General features: G+C 42.5%; 1 protein-coding gene across 1 annotated transcript; it reads right to left on the minus strand.

The window, feature by feature from the left end:
* Positions 1–205: 205 nt before the first annotated feature.
* On the minus strand, positions 206–24,302 carry usp22 (ubiquitin specific peptidase 22). Its single transcript, XM_083993964.1, has 13 exons — positions 23,846–24,302; positions 16,317–16,449; positions 12,541–12,654; positions 9,513–9,614; positions 7,664–7,830; positions 6,643–6,790; positions 6,210–6,312; positions 4,076–4,234; positions 3,375–3,501; positions 2,637–2,728; positions 1,978–2,040; positions 1,333–1,482; positions 206–1,201 (listed from the first exon to the last, which is right to left on the minus strand). The coding sequence occupies exons 1-13, from the start codon at positions 23,963–23,965 to the stop codon at positions 1,159–1,161; spliced, it is 1,521 nt and encodes a 506-aa protein (XP_083850090.1). The 5' UTR covers positions 23,966–24,302; the 3' UTR covers positions 206–1,158.
* Positions 24,303–24,608: the final 306 nt, after the last annotated feature.

The raw sequence follows: 24,608 nt of genomic DNA on the forward strand, positions 1-24,608 counted from the left end.
TTTGTGTACAAAAAAAAATAAAAATCATGATTTGACGGCATGATGTAACACGGACAAACACTGTGAGGGATTGGGGAACAATGCAAAACTGTAAACAAAAGTATGTATAAAAATATAATATTCACTGTGTAATCTCACCCCCCCCCTCCCTCCCCTCCCTCCCCTCCCTCCCCTCCCTCTCTCCATCCTGTGACTGTTGGAAGCAGCAAGGCAGAACAGAAACAGATCCTTTAGTCCTTGTTGAAGAAAATGTTTCCTCAAAAACATCAGACAACTAACAACTACAAACTCACACGTAATGAACAGAATTAAGTCTCACTCGCTATACAATATTAATAATATCATTTGTCTGGTGATTTTTTTTTTTTTTTTATGATTCCCCCCCCACTCTTTGCATTTGGGACAAAAAAAAAGCATAATAAAACAGCTTCTGTCCTTGAAGTTATTTGGTCATTTGGAAGAGTGTGGGTGTGTCAGACAAGTTGTGTGCTTGTGTCCGGAAACTTCGATCCTTTTGGGTAAAAGTGAAATAAAAATCGAAAATTCACATCCTTCGCTAAATCAGAGCCCTGAACCCCTGTGGAAGGTCGCTGCTATTTCTTAGCACCTTTGGGTGTTAACGTTTTGCAGCTGTGTGAGCGTGAAGCAGGACACTGGTGAAGAACAGCATTTTGTGATCATGTAAACCTTCCCCAGATAAACCAAGGTTTAAATTTAAAAAAAACAAAACAAAAACCTTTTGCCCTTTTGCCTTCTCCTGTCTTATGTGAAAGCGAGCAGACTGATCTTTCTTTTTCCTAGCTGATAATCAGAGCTGATTTCTTCTCTAGCCCCTGAATTCCAGTGAACAACTTTTTTGCATGTGTGCAATATTCCCCTCAGCGCCCAAACAAATCTCCCTTCCAGATTTCTTGCATTTTGTTTGGTTCTTGCATTTTTTTTTGTCTCTACCCGGCCCCTGGCAGTCAGTTCATTCTTGAAATGTCGTACAGAGGAGCTGGATTAACATGTATAAGGGTGGTTCTGTGGTAGAGTGACTCAGGTGGGCCTGTGTCTCCGTTTCCTTTGCCTCTGTGATCACTCCGTTACCTGTTCCCATGTGACGGCTCCTTGCATCGTCCCTCACCTCCTCCCGCAGGCTGTGCTGATGGGGGAGACTTATTCGTACTCCAGGAATTGTTTGTGGTAAAACAAAAGGTACCTGAGGAGAAAAAAAACAGCACAGGGTTCAGATTGCGGTTGCTTGTAAAGGAACAGTCCCTGTTACTTTAACTCTTGCAGCTCTTTTATTTTCATTTCATTTCAGATGCTGAGCTGCTGTGACCTGCTCACCCTTCGCTATCCAGGACGTCCTTGATGCTGGCCTTGGTGATGATGGCGTCGTCACACTTGAACCACTGGTCCTTGTGCTGCCTGATGAAGGTGGTGTAATGGCCGCTCTCTAGCGTCCCCTGGTGGTTCACCACAGCAAACAGGCTATATCTGAGGGACACGAGGAGAGAGAGAGAGATTTTACAAGGTTAAATTCACAATATTCTAAACTACAAATATCTTAAAAAAAAAAAAATAAAATACAGGTTAGATGACAGTTCACAAATTGACTGACCACATTTTATTGGTTGACAAAGAAATTGAGGTTGTAGATTCTCCTCAGTGAAATAAATTATTACTAACACCTAAAACTGGAACTTTTATGGAGACACTGCTGGACCAGGTTCAGTGTGAAAACTCTGGAGTTGAGTTGTAGTTTGGACAGAAACAGAAGTCTTTGGACAACATGGTTGCTCACTGATTGGGTGAAATCAGTGAAAGCAACATGGATGGAGAAATACACATGTAACTGGTCCTGTTGTCTTTGCTGGCAGCTTTTGTTCAGTAAAACTCTGCATTTTAACTCAACTTGCCGCATATTTTAACCGATTGGTCTGGAGGCTGATCGTATTTGTTCTAAAATGAAAACAGAGATGTGCGTCTTACTTGTTGTCATTGTTGAAGGGGTCCACTGTCTGCTGGTACTGCCCGTTCATCCTGCTCTCCTTACTGGGTCACACAAAACAAATGCAGAACAACACAAGAGTTAGAGTTTTTTTTTTTTTTTTTTCAAAGGAGGTTAAATCGAAAGCAACTGGACTTAGTAATTTGTCTAGGAAGACGTTTCACCTCTCATCCAAGAGGCTTCATCAGTTCATGTACGCAGCTGACCAGGCTGGGACTGTTAGTTGTTAGAGTTGTTTTCTTTAAAGTCTGTTTTTTAATTGTTTCTTTGTTATCTGAAATCCCTATAAAATGTTGTTCTATAATTGCTAGAACCCGGACATTTAAAGGGATATTTCAACATTTTGGCAAATTCACCCATTGCCATAATCCCTATACTATTAGTATGTAGTAGTAGGTTCATTACCTTTAACTGTCGGTGCAAGCTGTTTCGAGTTTTGAGAGTTACTGTATCTTATCTTATCTGAAGTGTTTCCCTGATCACTCAGACTATAGAACAGGCAGTCAGTCACTGATTTTTTTTTCCAGAACAGTCCTCTCTTCAGTTTATCCGTTTTTTTTTTTTTTTTTACACTTCTTATCTTACTTTCTTGTTCTATTTTCAGGTGAGTGCTTCAGATCTTCATTTGGATTGTGCTCACCTGGAGGCCATGAAGGGAGTCATGTCCAGCTCCAGAGGGAAGGAGACATAGGTCGTGATCTTCCGCCGAAGTTTGGCTGAGTGCTCGAACCTCTGAAAACACACACAAGTTTTCTCTACAGTCATAACCAACATCCTCTACATCACCCAGTTGTATTTATAAAGTTTTTATTTCCTCTTTTCTGCATAATTTATTCTTGTGTATTTTTACCTTGCTTACTCAAACAAGCCGTACTTTTCCTTTTTTTTCATGACCACCCATGCAATATCTCCGACCAAACAACATGTATAGTTTTTTTTTCTCTATTTATATATAGTTTTTAAATAATATTTTATTTTTATTTTTTCATGTATCCTGTACTCTTTGCTATTGTTGTACAGGTGAATTAATAACAATAAAAAGTCTTATGTCTACATAAGCATCTCAACACACTGCAGGTGTAGGTCTGGTCTCAACACTGGTAGTGACTCAATGACTCTTCCAAAACAAAGGGGCGACAGGTGATGCATCAGGATTTAATATCTGATAATGAAAGGAAGAAAGCTGTATAATGTTAACCTATACCTGAGTTTACCTTTATTAGCTTGCAGCCAATCAAATGCTAGCATGCCTAAAACAGTAGTCTTGTGGAGGTAGCACTGGAATTATCTATCAAAAGTTCACTATAATGACAATAAGGACATGTCCTTTACTGTCCATAAGCAAATCTACACCCATGCATCACAGACCCGTTCTTACCTTGAGGTGAAAGCAGGCCACAATGGGCAGTTTCTTCATGGTCAGCTGCTTGGTGGACTCCTGGTAACTATGGCAACCGCTGCATTTGATCTTAGCGCTGCTGCCGAGGTGCTCTGGTCTGGTGAACCTAGGGAGGAGAGGGTGTGATATTTAGTGCACGTGCAAGTGTGTGTGTGTGTGTGTGTGTGTGTGTGTGTGAGAGAGATGCTGCCACCTGAGGTCTCTGCTCCAGTGAACTCTGGGAAAACGGGAATTAGTTTCAGGGAAGCGTGTCTGTATGTGTGTTAGTGGCTGCTCTCTGAGGGGTTTAGTGTGATGATTCTGGGAAGAGCTTTTAGATTGGTTTTGTCTCTGAGCTTGTCAGTGCGTACAAGTGTTTATGTTGGCTTTGGAAAAAAAAAGAAAAAAGCCTGTGATTCTGTTCTGGGGCTGTATGAAAGGGAAAAGTAGATTTGATTCACACAAGAAGTCAATAACAGTGTGGTATAAAACGTGTAATATCTGACGAATTGTGTGATGGAAGATCAGAGGTGTGGCGTCTCTGCAGGCAAAACTGAGTGCAGTGTAAATATGACTGGAGGCTGAGGTGACTGTGAATCAGAGTCATGTTTGTGAACCCTTTGTTTGTACTTGTAACTCTCTCTACTGCAGCCATCTAACTATCTAACTCCAGAGTGTTTCTGATGATGTGTGTTTGTTACCTGCGCAGACAGTCTGTGAGCGTGGTGGCTCCAGTGGTGTGACTCTCTCCGTTGAGGGCCGACCCGTCTCCTCCGGGGCTGAGGGGCCAGAACGGCGTGGAGGATCCTGGCAGGTCCAGACTGATGTCCCAGAACGGGTCTATGGTTGTTGAAACACCACTGGGAGCAGGACACAGAGGCAGATGATGAGTACAGACACAAACACAAACACAAACAGACACTGGACTTAGTTATTTCTCCTTTATTGCGATCATGTTGCTAATGTTGACAGCTGGGCTTCTTCGCCTGGGCTGTGAAGATTACTCGGCGGCAGCTTGGCACTGTCAGTTGCTGATATAAAGCAACTTATATTAGCTGATAGCGTTAGGGAGAAAACTTGGGTGGAGACCAAGTGCTCTAAGCTGAACTGCAGAGGGGGGGCGGAGTCTGTCCTGGACATTACTGCTACATGATGTGTCCATATCTGCTTCACTGAAAGATGCTGTGATTAATCATTTTCACTGTATTGAGACAAACTTGATGCCAAGTTACAGACAGCTGTGTTAAAGGGATACTTCACCCAAAATCGATAATTCACCAATTGTCTACTCACCGTCATGCCAAGGAAGGGTTCGGAGTTTTAGTTTTAGTACATGATGGATAGTTCACAAAATGTAAACATCTTAATAATACACCTTTATTTTTGGGGACCATTTAGAGTGTTGGTTTTTAATAGGTTACTATGCTTTTATTTTACTGTTCCGGTCCACTTGAGATCAGATTGCGCTGTATATGGCCCCTACACTAAAATTAGTTTGCTACCCCTGAGTTAGAGGATGGCTGTGCAAATAATAAGATGAACAGAATACGGGTTAATAGAGGTTGATAATGTTTTCTGCTGGATTTAAAGGGGTCATACAATTTGAAAAAGGTCAGTTTGGCTCGCTGCCTCTGAAGACCAGGTGTAAACACAACTAAATGAGGTCCACATCAGCCACTGGGATGGTTGTAGAGGCAATACAGAAACATTGAGACAATTTTTAAAAGAGATATAGTCATAAGCATGGTTCATTTTGTACAACATCATTTGTGTTAATTAATCTTAAATTATAGGCTTAAAAGAGGAACAATGCAGGATTTGTAACTTAACTATGCTACATTTTTACCTTAATTAAACAGTAATTGTGATGGTTTAATAAATGGCTTAACTTGTTACGAGGGATAATGGAGGTTCTCTGCCTTCCACATGTGTGTTATTATTGCGTCTCTTGGCTGAAAACCAACCTTGCAAGATCAGCGTAGCTGCCGCCCCGGTGTCCCAGCTCTCATCTCCACGGCATCACGAAACAAACGCGCCTCATAACCCCTAATCTCTTGTTTATCACAGATTAAACTACACAAATATACACGTCGTAACATTGTATATCATATATAGCATTATCTACCGCTCTATTGATTGATTTCTCGCAGGCTTCGTTGTAAACAAATGCACATGGCCAGGAGGAGGGTTAGCAAAACAGTGGAAAAGCGACCCGAATTTACATAGTTCCTCTTTAATAAGATATTCAGTGACCATTTGACTGGATTTACCACTGTGGTCTCATGAAACATGAGCTGTACTGATGCCACCTCCTCCTCCATATCCGGAGTGCAGCATCTAGAGAAGCTGTCAATTAATCAATTAATGGTGTAAACAGCTTTTAGTAAATGAGTACATAAATGCTTAATTTTCTTTCCCCAGTCTTCTATGAAAGATTTATCAATAACTATTAATATTTATCACAGAGCATGAAACTCCAGCAGCCTGTCTGGCCACCAGGTGGAACTAGAGATTAACTTCACAGTCTGTACGCCATGAAGGGTTTTTCCTGTTGCTGCAGTGAGGCTGTTCAGTGTGTGCATGTGTGTGTGTGTGTGCGATTGATGGTGCAGTGTGTGAGAACGATGGAGGAGAGGGGAGAGGCAGCAGGGTCACCTCAGAGCAGGGGGATTACAGAGTTCTGATCCGGGCTGGCGACTGACAGGTGAGGCGTATGGCGGTTTGCACAGGATGGTTTTGCTCTTTAAAAATTCTTCATACGGTCTCGACTGAGCATTTAATGATTCTTTGTGTTGTTTTCCCCCTCGGTAACACACAGACAGAACACACACTCACTGGCAGACTTGACAGGTGACGTCAGACTGCAGGCCTCCTGTGAAGATCTGGTCAATGATGCAGTTACAGTGGTTTGGGTTGTTGGCTTTCTTCCCGTTGTCATCTGTGTAGTAGATATGAACACACACACACACAGTCACTAAAAGCAATGCTGTGTAACATCACTGCCACCCTCTGCTTATAATCTGCAGAGGGAGGCACATCCCAGAGTCAGGACTGTTCCTCTCCATCTTTCTGTCAGTCAGTGCATCTCTCACTTCTCTCTCCATCATCCTCTCTACTTCCAATCATCCCTCATTCCAACCAGCTCTCCTCCTCTCTGCCATTCGTCCTGCTTTTTCCTCACCTCTGTTTCTCTCGTGTTTTGATGTTTACGCTATAACAGTCACAACAGTCCATTTGTGTGTCTGTGTAAAAAAAAATTGCATTCGACCTTTGCAGTGCCTGTGGAGGACGTCCAGCGCCGCGATGAGGAACTCGTGGGCGTCTTGCTGCTCGTAACCGGCCAGGTGTCGGGCGTGAGTCCACACCAGATGCAGGAGGCGGAACGGGATGTGAGGCGAACGATGGCCTGAGTAGAACTAAAACGGGAGAGTTAGACAGTTTGCGAGAGAAAACTTTGATATGTCTTGTGTATTTTAGCTGTTACTGAGCATGTAGCTAAAAATATAAAAATATGTTCTGCGAGGTCACAGTGACCTTGACCTTTGAGCAACAAATTCTACTTGGTTCATCCCCACATCCAACTGGATGTTTGAGCCAAATTTGAAAGAAATTCCCACAGATTCCAAAGTCACACGGTCACATACAGAGCAATGCAAGAATGGAAGAATGGAACTCGGTACTCAGTAGTTCTATTAAACAACTAAATAGTATAAAAGCTCTAAAAGAATATTACTTGAAAAAGAACTTCCATTAATTAGGATGTTGTTCTTGATATAAGCATATAACTTATAGTATAGTCAATTGTGAATAATTGGGTATCATTATATTATAAAACCCTAGTTGGAGCTGTCTTGTCTTGTTTATGAGATGTTCTGATGTTCTGTATGTAATTAATTTCTGTGAGGCGACCTTGAGTGCCATGAAAGGCGCCATACAAATAAAATCTATTATTATTATTATTATTGTTAATTTATTGTTGTATCAGTAATGGTATTGTTGAAAATGTATATAATGTTATTAGTGTATATACTGTTTTATATCTATGTCTCTATTGTCTATTGTTTGTATTGTTTCATATCTATGTCTATATTATCCACTGTGAATGTGTACTCTTTTATTGTCTCCATGTACTGTATACATTTTGACCCCAGAAAGAATAGCTGATGCTAATGGGGATCTTAATAAACATAAACATGTAGTGTAACTGAAAGGGACAACCCAAAACACATAATGCCTCAAAAAAATAAAAAGAAAGAAAGAAAAAAAATAATAAAACAGAGTGTAGGTACCTCCTGGAAGAGCTGTGACATCTCACACACCAGGCAGGTGTTGCTCTGCATCTCGCATTTGTGTCGGTCAGACAGGAAAAAGTCACGCAGCAGTGGAGTGTGTGTCAGTGCCTGGACGATGCAGTTCATGAAGCACGTGTTGCCCAGGTTTATGAGACCACGCAGGCCTGAGAGCAGAGCAGAGAGGAGGGAAAAAATAAATAAATAAAAAAAACCTGAACTGAAGAAGCAGACAACACAGAGCACACGAAGAGAAAGAGCGAGACGAGGAGGAATAAAGACAAAGGGGAGGACAGAGAGAAAGAAAGCTGAAGAGAGCCGGATCATTTTTCTTGGCTGCTGCAGTGGGCCAAATAAGCTGCAATGCTGTTAACGACAGACACACACGAGCACACACACCACACACACACACACACACACTGTAGTACCATGATGTCCCTGAGGCAACGCTGGGCTGCACGCAGGGAAACCCTTCAGATTACAGCCGACCAAGCCACACACAGACACAGAGGAGGAGGAGGAGGAGGAGGAGAGAGGGAGGAGAAAGCAGGAGGGAAGGTGGGAAAATAAATAAGGATGGAGGGAGCGGAGAGAGAAAAGAGAAGAAGGATGGAGGTGGTGTTCTCACAGATGAGCAGAGCAGCCGGGCCTGTAATTTCCCTCACCTAAGACGGTGCTGAGTGAGGAAGGTAATGGTGCTTGAGCAGATCCCTGCAGGCGGCATCGAGGTGCTTAACGTACAGCAGCTCTCCTCCTCCCCCACACACTAATATTCCCTACGCTACAAATACATTATGTTGTCATGTGTCATGTAAGATGTTTCTGATGATTTCCTCCTTCCTGTATGTAAATGAGGTGGACAAAATATTAGAAACCTTTCAATATACAACACCAGCACCCACTACCACTGCTATAATAACCTCAGCTTTCTGACAGTGTATCAGGCTGCATTAGACTGTGGTCACTGGTCAGTAGGCTGTAGTTCAGATCTGCTTTGGATGACACAGTTTATATCAGCACGTTGACGGCACTACGAGTCACACAAAGCACTTTGTGTACAAAGAATTTTTGTTGATGTAGATATTGAAATGTCCTCGCTGCTGCAGTGACATGATACAATTGAAGCCCTCCCCCTCCCCCTCCCCCTCCCCCTCCCTTCACGTCCAGCATGGCCTTCTGTCTGAACCCGAGTGACCTCTCCACAGAGAAAGAGAGAGAGAACAGACTCACCGACCATCAACTAGAGATTGAAAAAGGTCGGCATAAGAAAGAATGGAAGCGCAGAGAATTAAGAGTCTGTAAACACTGTTCTTCGGGAGAAATAGAAACCGAGACTCCATCGTGTCAGGGAAAAACATGTGATGAACTGTTTTAAAGGTCTTTCTGGGAGAAGATCCACGATTTATAAAGTTAGCTGCACAATATGTAACAATCTGCCATGAGACTAGAGAAACACATGAATGCTGATCAGAACCATTATTGCTATAATATGATGTTGTTGTTGTTTTTTTTTTTTTATCATTATTATCATCATCATTTAATATGAACTATGTGTATATATTTTCATTATATATAACAACTTGCAACTGCCTAATGACACCCAATCTGTGTATAACAATGTATAAGAGAGAGAGAGACAGCACTTCCATCAGCGCACACACACACACGCACACATACTTTTTATTTTTATTTGTATATATTTGATTCTGTGAGTTGTATTTATTTTCATTGATTCTTGATGCTTTGGCAACATACCGGTAGTTCTCGTAACATTCATGCCAATAAAGCAAATCTGAATTTGAATTTGAGAAAGAGAGAGAGAGAGAGAGAGCGAGATAGAGAGACTGACCAATAGTACAGTTGGAGGTGATTCTTCTCCTCTTGGGGTTGTGACGGAGCAGCTCCAGCTCCCTCTTGGTGGGCTCCCACGTTGAGTACTTCTCCCCTATGCCTGGAGGAGACACACACACACACATGTTTGCATCATGCACTTTTCTTCCTTTTGGGTGCTGAAGGCAAAGCAAGTGTATTTGTTTATGACCTCACAACAGCCAGTGTTGTTGTCTACAGTGGTTGTGTCGAAGGACAGGTGGAATAAAGGAAGTTAAATAAAAGGAAAGAAAAAAACAAAACTCAAATTGAATAAAACAGGATAAACAGGGAAATGCTTCTTGGCACTTTAACAGGCTGTGGCTGTGGTGTACTAACTTTAGTAACATCTCCATCAAGCAAAAGATATCACCAGGTGACTAATTTCCCTGTATTCGAGCTTGTGTGGCAGTGATGCTACCCTTTGTCTCTCTGTATTTTCAATTACCGGTAGTGCATAATGTATTTTGTTTATTCATTTATTACTATTATTATTATTTTTATTTATTTATGTCTATTGTCCTGTTATTGTGAGTTCATTTCATTTTTATGTTGCCACCTTGTGGATTTTCTTTTGTCTTGTCAGTCCGTAACTGTAACTTTGTTCTTGAACAAATCAAAAATCAAATATTACAAAAAAGACATCACTAGGACACAGACTTCCACCTACTCTACATGACTAAAATTAGGGCCTTTTCTGTGGATGGCTAACGCTGATTCATGCCACTGTGTCATTGTGTTTTCAGGCCTGTCACGTGTTAGAGCCATAAATACTCGGACGGTGCACGATTTCAGACTTGAAGGTGCTTCTAATGACATGACATCATAAAGGGGCAGTCCGCCTCACACCTCTCCTTATACCTTATCCCCTGCTCTTCACTCTCCCTCCTGCTGACTATATGATTCTGTTGAAATGTTTGAATTCAATTTTAAAACTCATCTTTCTACCTTAGCTATCACTTAGTGGCTTCAGTATCTGTTAATGTTCTCCTGCTGGTGAGCTGGTCTCCGTCTCATCTATCAAATCTAGCACATACAGTGCAGCTCGCGTTGTCCTGCCGATGAGATTACTGTTTACTTTCTGACAACCACTACATCTCTCTAATCCTGTTTTACTTTCCTCCCTCAAGCACATCCAGCGATGAGGCTGTGTCTGTCTCTCTCTCTTCACTCAGCCTCTCTGTGCTGCTTCATCATCAGCTCTTGTGAGACCTCGCTCCCTCCTTCTATCTGTTGATATTTCATTCCAGATGTTTTGGATCTGACTCTTCTCCCTCCATGTGTCCCTGCCCCCTTTGTTTGTTCCTGTGACGCGTGAACGATTTTGGCTTCGCCGCCTGTGTTTTGTCTCCTCTCTCATTTTTCCAGGTCTTCGTAGCGGGGGAGGAGGAGCTCAGCCTCGGTCTGTTAGAAAACACCTGGAGGCTGCTCAATATTTTCAAGCTACGATGCTGTAATCCTGGCTTGTAGATCTACTTTGTTTGTGTTTGTTCTTTACACATCACATTTATTACATGTCTGTGTCCATGTGCTGTAGGTTGACTGGCGACTCCAAGTTGCCCGTTGCTGCAAATGTCTCTATACTGTATGTTGTCACTGTGACAGACTGGTGACCTGTTCAGAGTGGACCCCACCCTCACCCTCTGTCAGCTGGGATTGGCTCCAGCCTCCCACAGTGAATGGATAAGCAGTGTATAGATAATGGATGGATGGTTGCAGATACAGGCAGATGATTATCGACTGTAGGTCATCAATTATTCAGTAAACACATCCAATTATTTCCCTGATTAATACATACATATATTATTTAGTTTATAAAATGCAAAAGTTGAATTTCATATTGTTTCAGGGGACAGTTTGTTTTGTTTTGGATTTATGCTTCAAGGAAAAAAAGAAATGAAGTATTATTTGTTGTTTATTTATGTTTAAATCACATGTGTATATAATGTTGTTTACTGAAGTGGGTACTTGATTCTACAAGACCGAAATAAACAAACTAAACTAAACTAAACTAAACTAAAGCCAACTAAACTAAACTAAACTAAACTAATCTAAACCCAACTAAACTAAACTAAACTAAACTAAACTAAACTAAAACTAACAAAAACAATTTTTGAAACCAAAGGTATTTAATCAACTGTCATACTGTACATGAGAAAACAGAAATTATTTGGGACTTTTGATTGGGAAATAATTGAAATTATTCAATTATCAAAGAAGCTGGAGATTAATTTTCTACCAGTTGACAAATTGGTTAAATCCCCTGGCCTCCCCTCCCCTTGCAGCTCTGCAGCAGAGCAGACCTCAAATTTTCTGGGAGTGTGCTCCAGCTCAGGCTAATTCTATCAAACAATTTTCATGTAGCGTCTACCTTCTGTACTTATTGCTATTATTTTATCTCCCAGGCCTGTTTCCAGCCAAGTGAATAAAATATAGTTGTTTCTTGCTTAGTTTTGGATGGCTCACAGTGGTGCAGCACATCAGAAACGTATTACATGTTTTATGTAACAATGCGGAATTCTTGTCAAGTGTGACACAGGCTGTGGTCTATATGGTGGCGCCACCAGTTTTGGCTTTTGGCGGACCGGTCCAAGTCTAATTCAAATGCCCTGGGCCTATTTTTTCCTTCCACTCCCTGGCGGATGTTGTCTGACACTGGCCTTGGTGGAGCTCTGTCCTCTACTGAGCTCATTTTCTTTTTCTTTTTTTTTAATGTTATTGGCACATGGACATTAAGGAAATGTCTGACGAGCTGAATGTCATTCCCTCTCTTATTATCTAACTTTACAGATAAAGGAGTGGTGATGAAGCAGTGCTTGTTCTGAATTCCTTAGATACGGGAATTGGGAATGAACTGTTCTGAGTGAAGTGGCTGGCATGCACAAGATGATATGTCGCTCATTACAAACACTGGAGACTTGAGCCTTGACTCGCTCTTCAGAGACTTGTGACTTGACTTGTGCTTTGCGAAATATTCATGGTACGTTTTGTGTTTGCTGCTGCCGTACCTTGCATTTTCCAGGCTTTCCTTTGTTCCTCTTTGGCAATCTGTTCCATGTCTTTGTCGTAAATGTAGTCTTGGCACATAAAGCAGTAAATTCCCCCGTACAGCAGGTCAATAGCTGGAAGGACAGAGAGGGAATGAGAAAGAGAGAGAGAGAGAGAGAAACAAAACAAAATGAGCTGTTTTATTCAAATGCAGGGACACTGGGGTTTATCTGTTATGACTGTCATAGAAGGCTGTGCTGTAACCGCTTCATCTGTCAGTCTCCTTCTATTCAGGCCACGTTGCCATGGTGCTGGCAAGGTAGCGAGGGGCTTATCTGCTATCTGTTAACACCATCCAGAAACGACAGAGAGACACCCTGAGAGGTGGACAGGAGCGCTGAGTGAAGGTGGGGACGAGGCGGAGGAGGAGGACAGCCAATCTCTGGATGTCTCACGCTCACTTAAACGTTCACACCGAAACTGTCCTTCCACTCCCTCCCCGTCTCTTCACCTGCGCTGTGTCCTTCAGCTACCTGTTTGCTGTTACCACGACAACCGTCTCCAGGGTTCTGCCAGCTGTCATCCTCTGCAGGTATGGAGCAAAAAAACAAAAAAGAAATAAAAGAAGCAAAGCGATGACAGGATGGAGGGAGGCGAGAAGGTGAGGAGGTAAAAGTGCTGCTACGTTTGACTGGATTGACAGGAGACAGCGGGGAAGACGAAGCTGATGATACCAAAGCAATTAGATGAAATCTTGTTACAATTCTGAATATCGAATTGTAACCATGGGAACAAGCGGAGAGGGTAAAAGAAAGGAGAGAGGCACGGAGAGATAAGCCCAATGCGAGGCTGCAAACTCAATACACCAAAACTGCATAAAATGGTTAGAAGATGGAACAGTGAGGGGGGAAAAAAAACAGAGGAGAAGAAGCGGAGAGGAGGAGGAGGAGGAGGAGGAGGAGGAGGAGGAGGAGGGGGAGGAGGAGGAGGATGGGCCCGAGAGTAATGGAGGCTAATTCCGCTGGGTTTGTTAAAGACGACTTAATTACCTCCTCACCAGTCTGCTGAGATCTGTCTCTTTTTCATTTGATCTTTTCTCTCCCTCTGTATCGCACCATTTCTCACTATGTTTTTACAACATTTAATTCAGAAGCTAACCTAATTAAACTCTCTCTCTCTCTTACACACACAGCCTTACATGTAAAGGCATAATGCACTCCCTCACCCATTACCACTGCAGTATTTCCCCCTGAATTAAGACTGTATTTGGTGGTGTAGCTCAGGGGGGAGGGTGCGGTGGGGATTCTTGAATTCATTATTAAGCACTACTGTATGCATACTGTGTCAAGTGCTTTGTGACAGACATATAGCTGATAATTATATACGGTTCCATTGATTCACATGACAGCCCTCACTGACTCTGAGGGTTGGACCTCTGAGGGTTGATTGATTGGCCAGTGAGTCCAGTCCCATCACATCACGTGCTATGGTTTGGGAATATGAACCACAGGCACAAAAAGAGGTGAAGAAATAAGACAGGAAGGATAGATCGATTTGAAAAAGAAAGAAAAAAAGAAAATCAGTATGTGCTGGATACTGTAGCCGTCTGCTGCGAATAAATCAATGTATGACTGAACTCCTATCCCCAACCTAGTTCTAACATGAGCCCTAAAACCAAGTCTTAGCCCTCTAACAGCTCTTTGAAGTTGTGAAGAGAAGCTAAAACGTCTTCACAACACACATACGCACACGCACACACACTCCACAGGGGGTCCTCCTGAGACGAGCGATAATGCAGAGTGAAAAAAAGAGTCCTCATAAAAACAAACAAAAAAACTAATTCTCAAACCCAGCCTTTGTCATGCCAAGTATTTGCTGCAGAACCGTTCTCCTCCAAACATAGAGCTGCAAGTGAGATGAAAAGACAGACACAGCAACATGTAGACTGACAAGATGTGGCCTTGTGTTGAAGATACACTGTTTAGAAGACCTTTTGAACAGTCTGTACTTTTCATTTTATTCACTTTGTACATTTTTGATAAGGTTTGTCTATTCATTAGATAGTTAACCCTTTTAATACCTTTTATCTGTGGAGTTGATAAATACTCATAAAGCCATAACAATCATCTGCTGCTGCCTTAGAATTTACTCTGTATTGATGTGAAAAGCTTTTTCTCCTCCAATGACAGTGTCATATTGACTTGAAGAAAATATGGAAGACAATATATTGTTTAGATGAATGAATGATGTGAATCATATGGTTTGGATTCTGCAGTTACGCCAACTGGGAGCATTGTATTACACAGTGCTCTCCACCAATATCATAATAAGACCAAACCCAGTCAGAACTTACAAAGAACATACACAGGTGACATTCAAACCCTCCTTGAGGCCAAGTCTTTCACGCCACGTTGCACTAACAGCTCTGTTGTTCTTGATTGTTTTGCTTGATTGAATGCACTTCACAAAACCTCAAATTTAAATCTGGCAAACTCTAAAGCCAATGCTTTTGAGGCTTTATGGTGATTGTTAACAATCTGCATGTCATTATTATCTCCCGCCCTTCACTCCCAGAATGCTTCGCTCTTCAGTGGTTGCTTTTACAGAGTGAGCTCAGGTAACATTCAGCATTTCCCTCTGCATTAATTCAGTGATTCTTCAGCAGTGCTTTTGATTATCACAGGCCGCGTGTCCCTGTGGGAGTAGCAGAGATTGGGAAAACAGCCAAGCGTTCTTGGTGTTCGACAAACACCCACATCCTCGTTCAAAGTCTGAAGTCATCCAGATTGTGCGTCTTTGATGCAAATATTTAATTCAGGGAATTGAAATACAACTTTCCCCATTTCTCGCTATGAACCCCTGCCAACGGAGCGAGCTCCGCGTGAGCTGTGGTGAGCAACACGCTGTGGTTCCTGCTGCATTTCTGAAAATAGAAGTCATTTTTATGGAGGAACATTTTAACTCTATCGCAGATTTTCACTAAAATCAACTGTTGTGCCATGTTTTCCAACACTTTCTCTGTCCGGGAAAAATAATCCAGTCAAAAGATTTTCATCATTCATCATTTTCTGTGCTTCCTCGTAAAAATTCTGAACGTTCTGAGGGATTTTGGAGGAAGCTGATCGTAAACCAGGGCAGTGTACCCAATAAAAGTAGATTCTTGGCGTGCGTGAGTGTGCTTAATTTTAATCAGCTGCTATTAAGACAGATCTTATTCATTAGGAGGTTCGCTAATGCATATATTCCCTCTAATGGGCTGCATGTGGCCAAATACACAGGTGACATTCAAATCCCCCTTGAGGTCGGGCCTTTCACATTGTTGCAATCACGTTGCACTAGGCTGTGTAGCGGCTCTCCCTGCCACTCCTGCTCACTTTGCTTGATTGAACGTATCGCAAAACCTCAAATGAGTCCAATAAACAGTGAAACTATCCTCGAAGCCACATTACATATAGGTGCAAACAGCAAAACGCACACACTGTGCTGTTTATGAACCATCGCTATTTGATGCAGTTGCACCAGGCGACATCTTCGTTAGCCACTCGGCTGTATAATTAGTGCTTTTAGCTGCTTTTGTTCAGACAGAAGAGGCATTACTGACGGCAGTGTGTGGGGGTGTGTGTGTGTTTGGGTACATGGTGTACTATACCGTCAGTGTGTGTGTGTCTGTTTAGTATGGAAGTACCAACATGTTATAGCAAAGAAGGTTAATTGCTGCTGGCTTGGACGCCTTGAAGCTTCAAAAACACACCTGCTTGTATGTGTGTATGTGTGTGTGTGTGTCGGTGTGTCGTACCGAGGTTATGCCTTTTGCTCTTGGCGTGTTCGTGGATGTGTTTTTTGGCAAAGCAGGCGAAGAAGACGCAGTAGAGGCAGGAGTGGAGCCTGTTCAGGTGGGCACCGCACATGTGGCAGATGCATGACTTGGCCTGAGGGCGAGAAAACAGAAAGAGAAATGATTGGCAGCATTGTTGCACCAAAACCAACACATTCACATGCAGAACCAGTAACTCATCATGTGGCTAATTTTAGAATATACATCAGTTTAAAAGTAACTTAGAAACAGAAAACATAGCTGGGCTGTAAGGCTGCAAAAAAATAGTGATGAAAACAGAGAGGAAACAAATCATTGGATGTTCATCAGGTTGTGTTGTTTTTCATTGTGTTCTGCTGTCTATGAGTTATCCCCAAAAATAAATACAGTAAGTGCTGTTTGGAGATTTTCTTTTCTTTTGAGTTGATTTGTTCTTTGTTCCCAGCATCACAATGCACCGTCTATTAATGGACTTCACCATCACGTGTGTGCAACAGCAGGTCTGATGTGTTTTTAATGGTTGTGGCGGAAACACATTTTGTTCAGCATTTCAAAGCTTCTTTTCACACATTATGTGACATATAACCATTTCTTGGACCAAATCTGTCATAGCATATATTAATTATACCTCCTTTATTATTTAAATACTATTCAAATTGCCATTTAATAGTTTTTCTACCATGTACAAAACAAGTATTTTGGCACTTGGTTCATTTTTCCAGCTATAATGACTTACATAGCAACATGTAAGATAATGTAATGTGCAAATCTAAGTTGCAGCAGTATGACTATTAATGATTAATACCTTCCTATACATTCTGTTTGAAGGTCTTGTGGGCAAGATGAGGGAAAGAGGGGGAGCATGACTGAGGATGGAGGGCAGATAGCTAAAGTTCAAAAGCATGCAGATGAGGGGCTGACATCCCAATGAGCCAGCATGGATATGAGGAGGTGAGAAGAAATAAGAAATGCCCAGGAGACGAGAGCAGGGGGAATAAGAAAAGACAGGAAGGACAAGAAAGAGGATGAAAGGGGCGATGAAGGCAAAGAAGAAAGTCAAAGACAAAGGGAGAAGATTAGAGAAGATGTTTCGTTTACAGAGGACATAAACATGCCGACTGGAAAGATAATGAAGTTGTAGGGTGGTACAGTAGAATGTGATATTCCAGATAAATGAATAATGGAAATACAAAACCTGAGGAGTTAGTAGGAAAGTGCAAATATTCTAAGTGGAGCTTAAAAAACTTGCTTTTTATGAAAAACTGTAAAACTTCAAGTAGCTGCCAATTATTTTTCAGTCCATTGGTATAACAATAAAACAACATTTGGTTTGAAAGATTAAAAAAAAAATTACATTAATACATTTTTTCAAGAGGAAAAACTGCCATGTAGATAAATTTGTTGTAGAGTTCAATGAAAAATCTGTTAAATATGAGCTACCACCAGCCGCCAGTTAGATTAGAGATTCGATATGGGGGGATAAAAGGCGAGCTTGTCTCTGTACTAGGGTTGCACGGTATACCGGTACTAGATTGGTACCGGGGTACTAACGCATTTAAAACGGTACCATACTGCGCTTAGATGGGACCGGTACTTTCATTCTGCGCCGCTGGCAGCGGTGACGTCGCCGCGTGAAGTCGCCGCATTGTAATTTGAGCCGCGAGGAGCGAGAGAGCGAGTCACAAACGAAGCAAGGTGCTTTTTATCATTACCGTTACAGCGCCACCTGTCCATGTGCCTGTGTTGTGTGTGTGTCTGTGCGCCGCGCGCGAGAGAGAGACGGCCGCCACAGCCTCGTTAATAAGTTTTGTTTTTACCGCGGATCACCACTGGCTGCATGCTCTCTCTGTCTCACTCTCTCTCTCTCTCTCTGTCTCTCTCTCTCTCTCTCTCTCTCTCTGTGAGTGAGTGAGCACGGCGAAGCAGCGCTACGCAGAGATGAATTAACGGAACGATATTGCGTTGATGGGGGTGGGGGGAACAGAATCAATTTGGTCTACATATGGGAAACAATAGGTGTGTGTGTTTGAGTAACATGAACATTTGTGTTTCATTCTATAAACTACTGATAACAATTTCTCCCAAAAATTACAACTGGTCAAAATAACAAAAAAAGATGCAGTGTTTTCAGACCTCAAATAATGCAAAGAAAACAAGTTGATATTCATGTTTAAACAGACATTTTTTAATTTAGGAAGAGTTCAGATTAATATAGATGGAATGTTAATCCTGCAGCAGCAGTAACTGTTTACTGATTTCCTGTTTTATGGTCCAAAATTTTTCTATTAAAATAAAGCCAATAATGACATTTTTTATGTTCTCTTTTTATGTGGAAAAGTACCGAAAAGTATCGAAAAGTATCGAAAAACATGTTGGTACCGATACCGGTACCAAAATGTTGGTATCGTGACAACACTACTCTGTACACATTATATCTTTGTTGTTTCATCTGCACACAAGAATATTAGCCGTTTCCCACTGTTTCCATCTTTGTGCTAAGCTAAGCTAATTGTCTTCTAACTGTAGCTTCATATTTAATCAACGTGTTTTCTCATCTTGGTCTCAGCAAGCAAGAGAATATGCGTTTTATATGAATGTACCCAGAGACTGCCTGTTCTCTCACAGGTTCTCTGGCTTCCTCCCACAGCCCAAACACATGAACACTAGGTTAATTGGCAACTCTAAATTGCCTGTAGGTGTGAATGTGAGCGTGAATGCTTGTTTGTCTCTGCGTGTCGACCCTGTGATAGACCGGGAACCAGTCCAGTGTGTATGCTCTGTGTGTCCTCGCCCAATGTCAGCTGAGATTGGCTCCAGCATTCCCACCAGCAAACCTTCCATAGCTAAGCGGTGTAGCTAATGGATGGATGGATGGATGGATGAATAGAACCTGATTTATAATAGGCCATATGTGTAGGCTTCATGATGTTGGAGGCCAAAACACACCTGACAAAGGCCAAATTAAAAACTCGTTTGATCTTGAATCATGGTCAGAATGAAGATGTTCACTGAGAGACAAACAAACCCAGTTGCTGACATGTCTCTCTCAGTGGACAAAGACGTAAAACGGGGGAGAAAAAAAAAGGACACCAACCCATTCTTATTCCAGTCACCCACACACCTCCATGCATAAAGTGCTTATACAGCACATGAATAATGAAAATGCATCAATATGCAACAATCTCCCCTCACTCATTCTTCCAGCTGTCAGAGTTACACTTACATTTTTCCTAGTCCCTGTACAGTACACAGTGTCTTCATGTAGCAACTTGTGTCTGTTTGTCTATCAAAACACCTTTACATGCTTTGTTGTTGTAGTCTGAGTGCAACATGTAGTAGTTATAGGCAGTGATACAGTGGTTGTGTTTTAGCACAGTGGTCGTGTAACTGACTAATGGGCTTGGGACCTAGAGAAGCAGAGATCTGTCCATGTGTGAGTGCTGCACCGTCGGTGACGGGCCATCTGCAGGCAGGAAGTTATGTGAGAGGAGCAGGAGAAGGTAATGGGCTGGAAAGATTCTGGTTAGAAGTTTAAGTGAGGACATTATCACAGTGTGAGCCGACTGCAACAGCATCCATCTCTTCATTCGAAGGGGAAGGCTTACATCCAGGGTACGTGCCCAGACAGATGGATTAAAGGACTATTTACCAAAGAAATATATTTATTAGGGCTGTTAATCAACCCGTAAATAATCGCACATTTTTTTATCTGTTCTAAATGTATCTTAAGAGGGATATTTTTCAAGTGTTTAATACTCTTGTCAACATGGGAGTGGGCAAACATGTTTGTTTTATGCAAATGTATGTTTGTTATTATTGCAACAATCAGAAACAAGGACAAATCCTCTCCAGAATAACCTCTGAGGTGAACTGGTTGGACAGTTGTCCATGTGTCTCGATGTACTCTGGCGCCTGGCGGTAACTGGGTGTTTTCACACTGGTGCGGACCAAGGGTGCACACACCAGATGTGAAAATGATACATTATTTAATTTTTCAGCTCGTATACGGTTCACGTTTACGCACGTTTGTTTTCACTCTGGTCCAAAGGCCACACCACTGGCAGAGCGTTATGTTTCCATGACGACTGACCGGAAGATGCGTGGTGGTACATCATGTTTAGGAGCTGATCAAGGTCTGGCTGCGTTCACCACGGACCGCACCAGAGTTTGACTCCATGTATTGATTTTTTGACGGCTTTGTTGTAAACAAATGCACATGGCCAGGCGGAGGGTTAGTAAAACAGCTGAAAAGCGACCAGACTTGCATAGTTCCTCTTTAACTGGTCATTATCGCGTTAACTTTGGCAGCCCTGATATTTATATTATACTGATCTTATTCTACCAAATACCACATATTTATGACCAAAAGTAACATCATAACAAGGAGCTTTCTTAATGTTTGCTGCTGCGTCCACCAACCATTAAAACAAAACATCCATCTGGACAACCAGACTGTCACAGAAATATGTGATGGACATTTCAAATAAAAATAAAAAAGTAGGAAACAAAGTAAGGTTTGGGGCTTCACCTACATGTGACAAGTTCTACAAGTTTTTTTGTGTATGCTTTGTTGGAGTTTGTCCCTTAATGCATGAAAAGCTGCAAGATCCTCAGCCACAGCAACACATCACATCCAAACAGTCGATTCAAGTGGAGTTTTGTTATTATGATAATTACAAGTATCGTCCGACTGATACTGGATTTTGATTTCCAAATCCTAACTCTAAAAAAGACAGGTCAGCTGATGACAAACTAAGTCGGCAACATTTTAATTTTTAATTACTACTTTCTCGATGAATCATATGGTCTATAAGACATCACCAAAAAAGAAAAGAAAAACGTCCATCACAATTTCCCAGAGCCCATAATCACATATTGATATTGATCAGGTCAAGAATTGTAAATGTGCAGCTACGACAAGCAGCATATTTACTGGCTAAGGCTGCACAACAGAACAAGGACTCCCATTGCCAGCTGCATCGCCCACTTCATGTATAGATGTGTATCTATCTACACAAGAAATAAAGAAAAATCACAATACAGGTCATCTACTGCAAAGCTGGACATGTTTAGTCCAAGAGCTCACACTGTCAGCTGGACGTTTAGCTCAGAGGAAATATGTCCTTAACCTTGTGTTGGCTGATTCTGTTGTGTGTTGCTGTGAGTGGAGGCAGCAGTGTTGGTGCAGGCTGACAGAAGACCGCCTTAACAGGACTTAGAGGAAAAGTGCTGCAGATACTGCCACTAAGCTCTGAGACTGAACATGACTGACACTCAGAGTCATTTTGCATGTCTTTGGTCTTATTTTACGGTTACCTGGTGAATACTTTTATATGGTAAAGATGAAACGCTTCACATTGGCAGACATTTGACTCGCATTAGCTTCTGCGCAGCGCCCAACCGGTATCAGCCTCCCAGAGGCATGGGTTTGTTATGCGTCAGTCAAAACATGGAGTAGGCAGTGACACCACCACTCTGGGGAGTGTTCTTATACCTCTCTCACCAAAGATCACAGGGTGTTTTTTTCTTTAGAGGAATGGCTTTCTCCTTGTTTACAGAGTGAGAATGCAGCAGACAAACTGAAGCACTGCTACTGGTCCTTTGTGATTGTGATGCTTTCAGCACATTTTCACAATATTGTGACAATACTGAAGATTAATCATTTTTCTCACTATAATCATGATGTCAAATTTTGATATTGTTAGATGTATGGGTCCTACTGGATGTAAAACTGTGATAATAACATATAGAGATGAGCTATTTTACCACTAACAGCATCATGGGAAAGTGAATCCTTTTGTGTTTTACATTGTAGCTTAAGTGGAATCAGAATTATCATCTGAATGACTGAGGTAAATGGATGCCCATAATGAAATCTAAGCGTGGTTCCTGACCATCTGAGGGCTGCCAGTAGTGATGACATGGAATCAGATGTGAATAATAGGGGAATTGTCTGATATTTGATGCCTGATATTTTATCCTGCAAAGGATATTGCTGCTTAAAATGATGGACAGAACTAATTTAAAACAAACAGCGATTATTTCTGGCACAGTGTCAGATATGCCCTGTTTGTCTCCTCCGAGGCTCAATATAAAGACAGTGGGAGCAGTGAGCCTGGAATATTTAATAAAACTTGTAGCACTGCCAATTCTCCCAGAGGCTGATCATGCATGATTCTAGACACTGCCTCCACACAAGCACGGATAAAATGCAGAATGCACTGGTTGAACATGAACATGTGACTTGAGAATGTGATGGAAAACATCAATCACCCTCCTCTTCGTTGAGCTCTCGAAGGATCCACGGCATAATTGCGATCTCCTGAAACATTCAGAGTGCGTAGAAACAAAAAGGGAGAGGCACACTGGATTTTAGACACAATATCTGCCGTGAGAGTTCCCTGAGAGGGGCGTGCTGTGTCTGAATTGGAAAACAGAGCCGTGATCAATAAAAATGTAGCGCCACGGGGAAGTGATACACAGCAGGGATGTGAGCCCTCCTGCCAGCCTTGTCTGCTCTTCAGGGTAGGGTGGTGGTGATGGTGGGGGGCAGGGGCAGAGAAGCGGGTGCTTGCTGCATGAGGAGACACTTAAAATATTTACACCACTTATTTTAGTGTGTAAACCCCTTCTGGCCCTGCCTCCTCCTCCTGATCCCATGCACATGACAGGGGACATAGGGGCGTCCCAGTGCGCAGAGGAGTGCAGGATGCAAGTAGACAGGCACAGACTCGCACTGCAGATGCAAACACAGCATCCTAGCATGAAACTTAAACTGTGAACAAGTCTAATAAGACAATAAAAGGTGGGTTCCTCTGTAGAAAACATGAGCATAAACTGTATTGAGGCTGACAGGATGATTCACACACATCCTATTGCTTTGCAGGTCTTTGATCCCGTCATGCAGTGCGAGTATATCGATTGGAATAAGCAGGGTAACAGGTAAACAGTGCGTTGTTTTGGAAAGATTCAGGGCTGCATAGTGAATTTTACACCCATTAATAACCCCCCACACGCTTCCTCCTCCTCCCCCCGTGCGAGGAAACCCCTCCATGTAATACTGGACGGAGGCTGTTGGACGGAAGTACAGCCACTGCAGCCAATGCAAACAGATGCAAAACAGCTTTCCTATTTCTGTCTTTCTTTTTTTTTTTTTGTCTGTAATGCTGTCTCTAGCTCAGAGGTAGGCTAACGGTCTGCGGTTGGGAGTTTGTCTGTTCCGCAATAGACCAGTGTGTCAGGTGTGTTAGCTGCAATTTATACCGGGTCAGATAACAAGGTAAAAACTACACTGAGCGTGGGAAAACCATAACTGGAGGGAACCAGTCACAGTTTGACGTCCACAGAGACTATCTGTGTGTCAGATGGTTGGGTTGTTTTGGAAGGGCGGGGAACTGTCCACGCACGCGATGCCAGCTCTCACTCATACACACACTCATGCACACACACAGTCTGTGGTACGTTTGGGTCTCTTGTCAGCACTCAGTTTCCTGCCTGTCACTTGTTGTTACCTTGCGTTTTCTGGTCTCGGCTGAACCGCTCCACACGAAACACTGATAAATAACCCTCAGGTTCTGCTTCCAGTTGTCCACTTTGAAGCTGCTGACATGGGGGCAGCCCGCGGGACTCATGGTAGTCACAGCATCCGGCTTTCCCGTCCTCTAGGGGCGATGAAACCTGTTCGAAATCCCTCCACGCAGACGACCCAAGTCCAAACGGGCTGACTAGCTTGCCCAGGTTCGTTATCCACCGATTGCTGCGTTCTGGCTAACTGGACATGTCCTGGTTGCAGTAACGCGGACACGCGCAGCGGCAAACATGAAGGCGAGTTTCCAATTATTCCTCAAACGGAGATGAAATGTTATTCATGCGCGTACATCCAGCAGAGCGTCGTAAACGTAGTTGTTCACATTCGCTGAATTACATGTTAGCAAGCTGGCTAAAGTTGGGTTAGCACTGGAATTTCAACAGTAGCTTACACGGCGAGTGTCATCAAGTCCCGCCCCGTTCACGAGGCTGAGCCAATGAGCGGCCGGAGCTGCGCGTGATTGACGTTGGCCAACTTTCTTCTAGTGATTAAGTCCCGCCTCTGTTAAGTGGATGCCGCATCGTGATTGGTAGCATTTCCCTAGCGAGCCACATCCGCCAGGATAAGGGCGTTCATTGGTTGAAGCGTTCATCAACTTCAACGTCAATCAATCTCTGACAATGTGACAATATAGTGGATGGAAATTCGTATCCACGCACCACAAGCACACGCAGAACCACATGGAC

Source organism: Trachurus trachurus, assembly GCF_905171665.1.
Source record: "Trachurus trachurus genome assembly, chromosome: 19".
NCBI classification, from domain to species: Eukaryota; Metazoa; Chordata; class Actinopteri; order Carangiformes; family Carangidae; genus Trachurus; species Trachurus trachurus.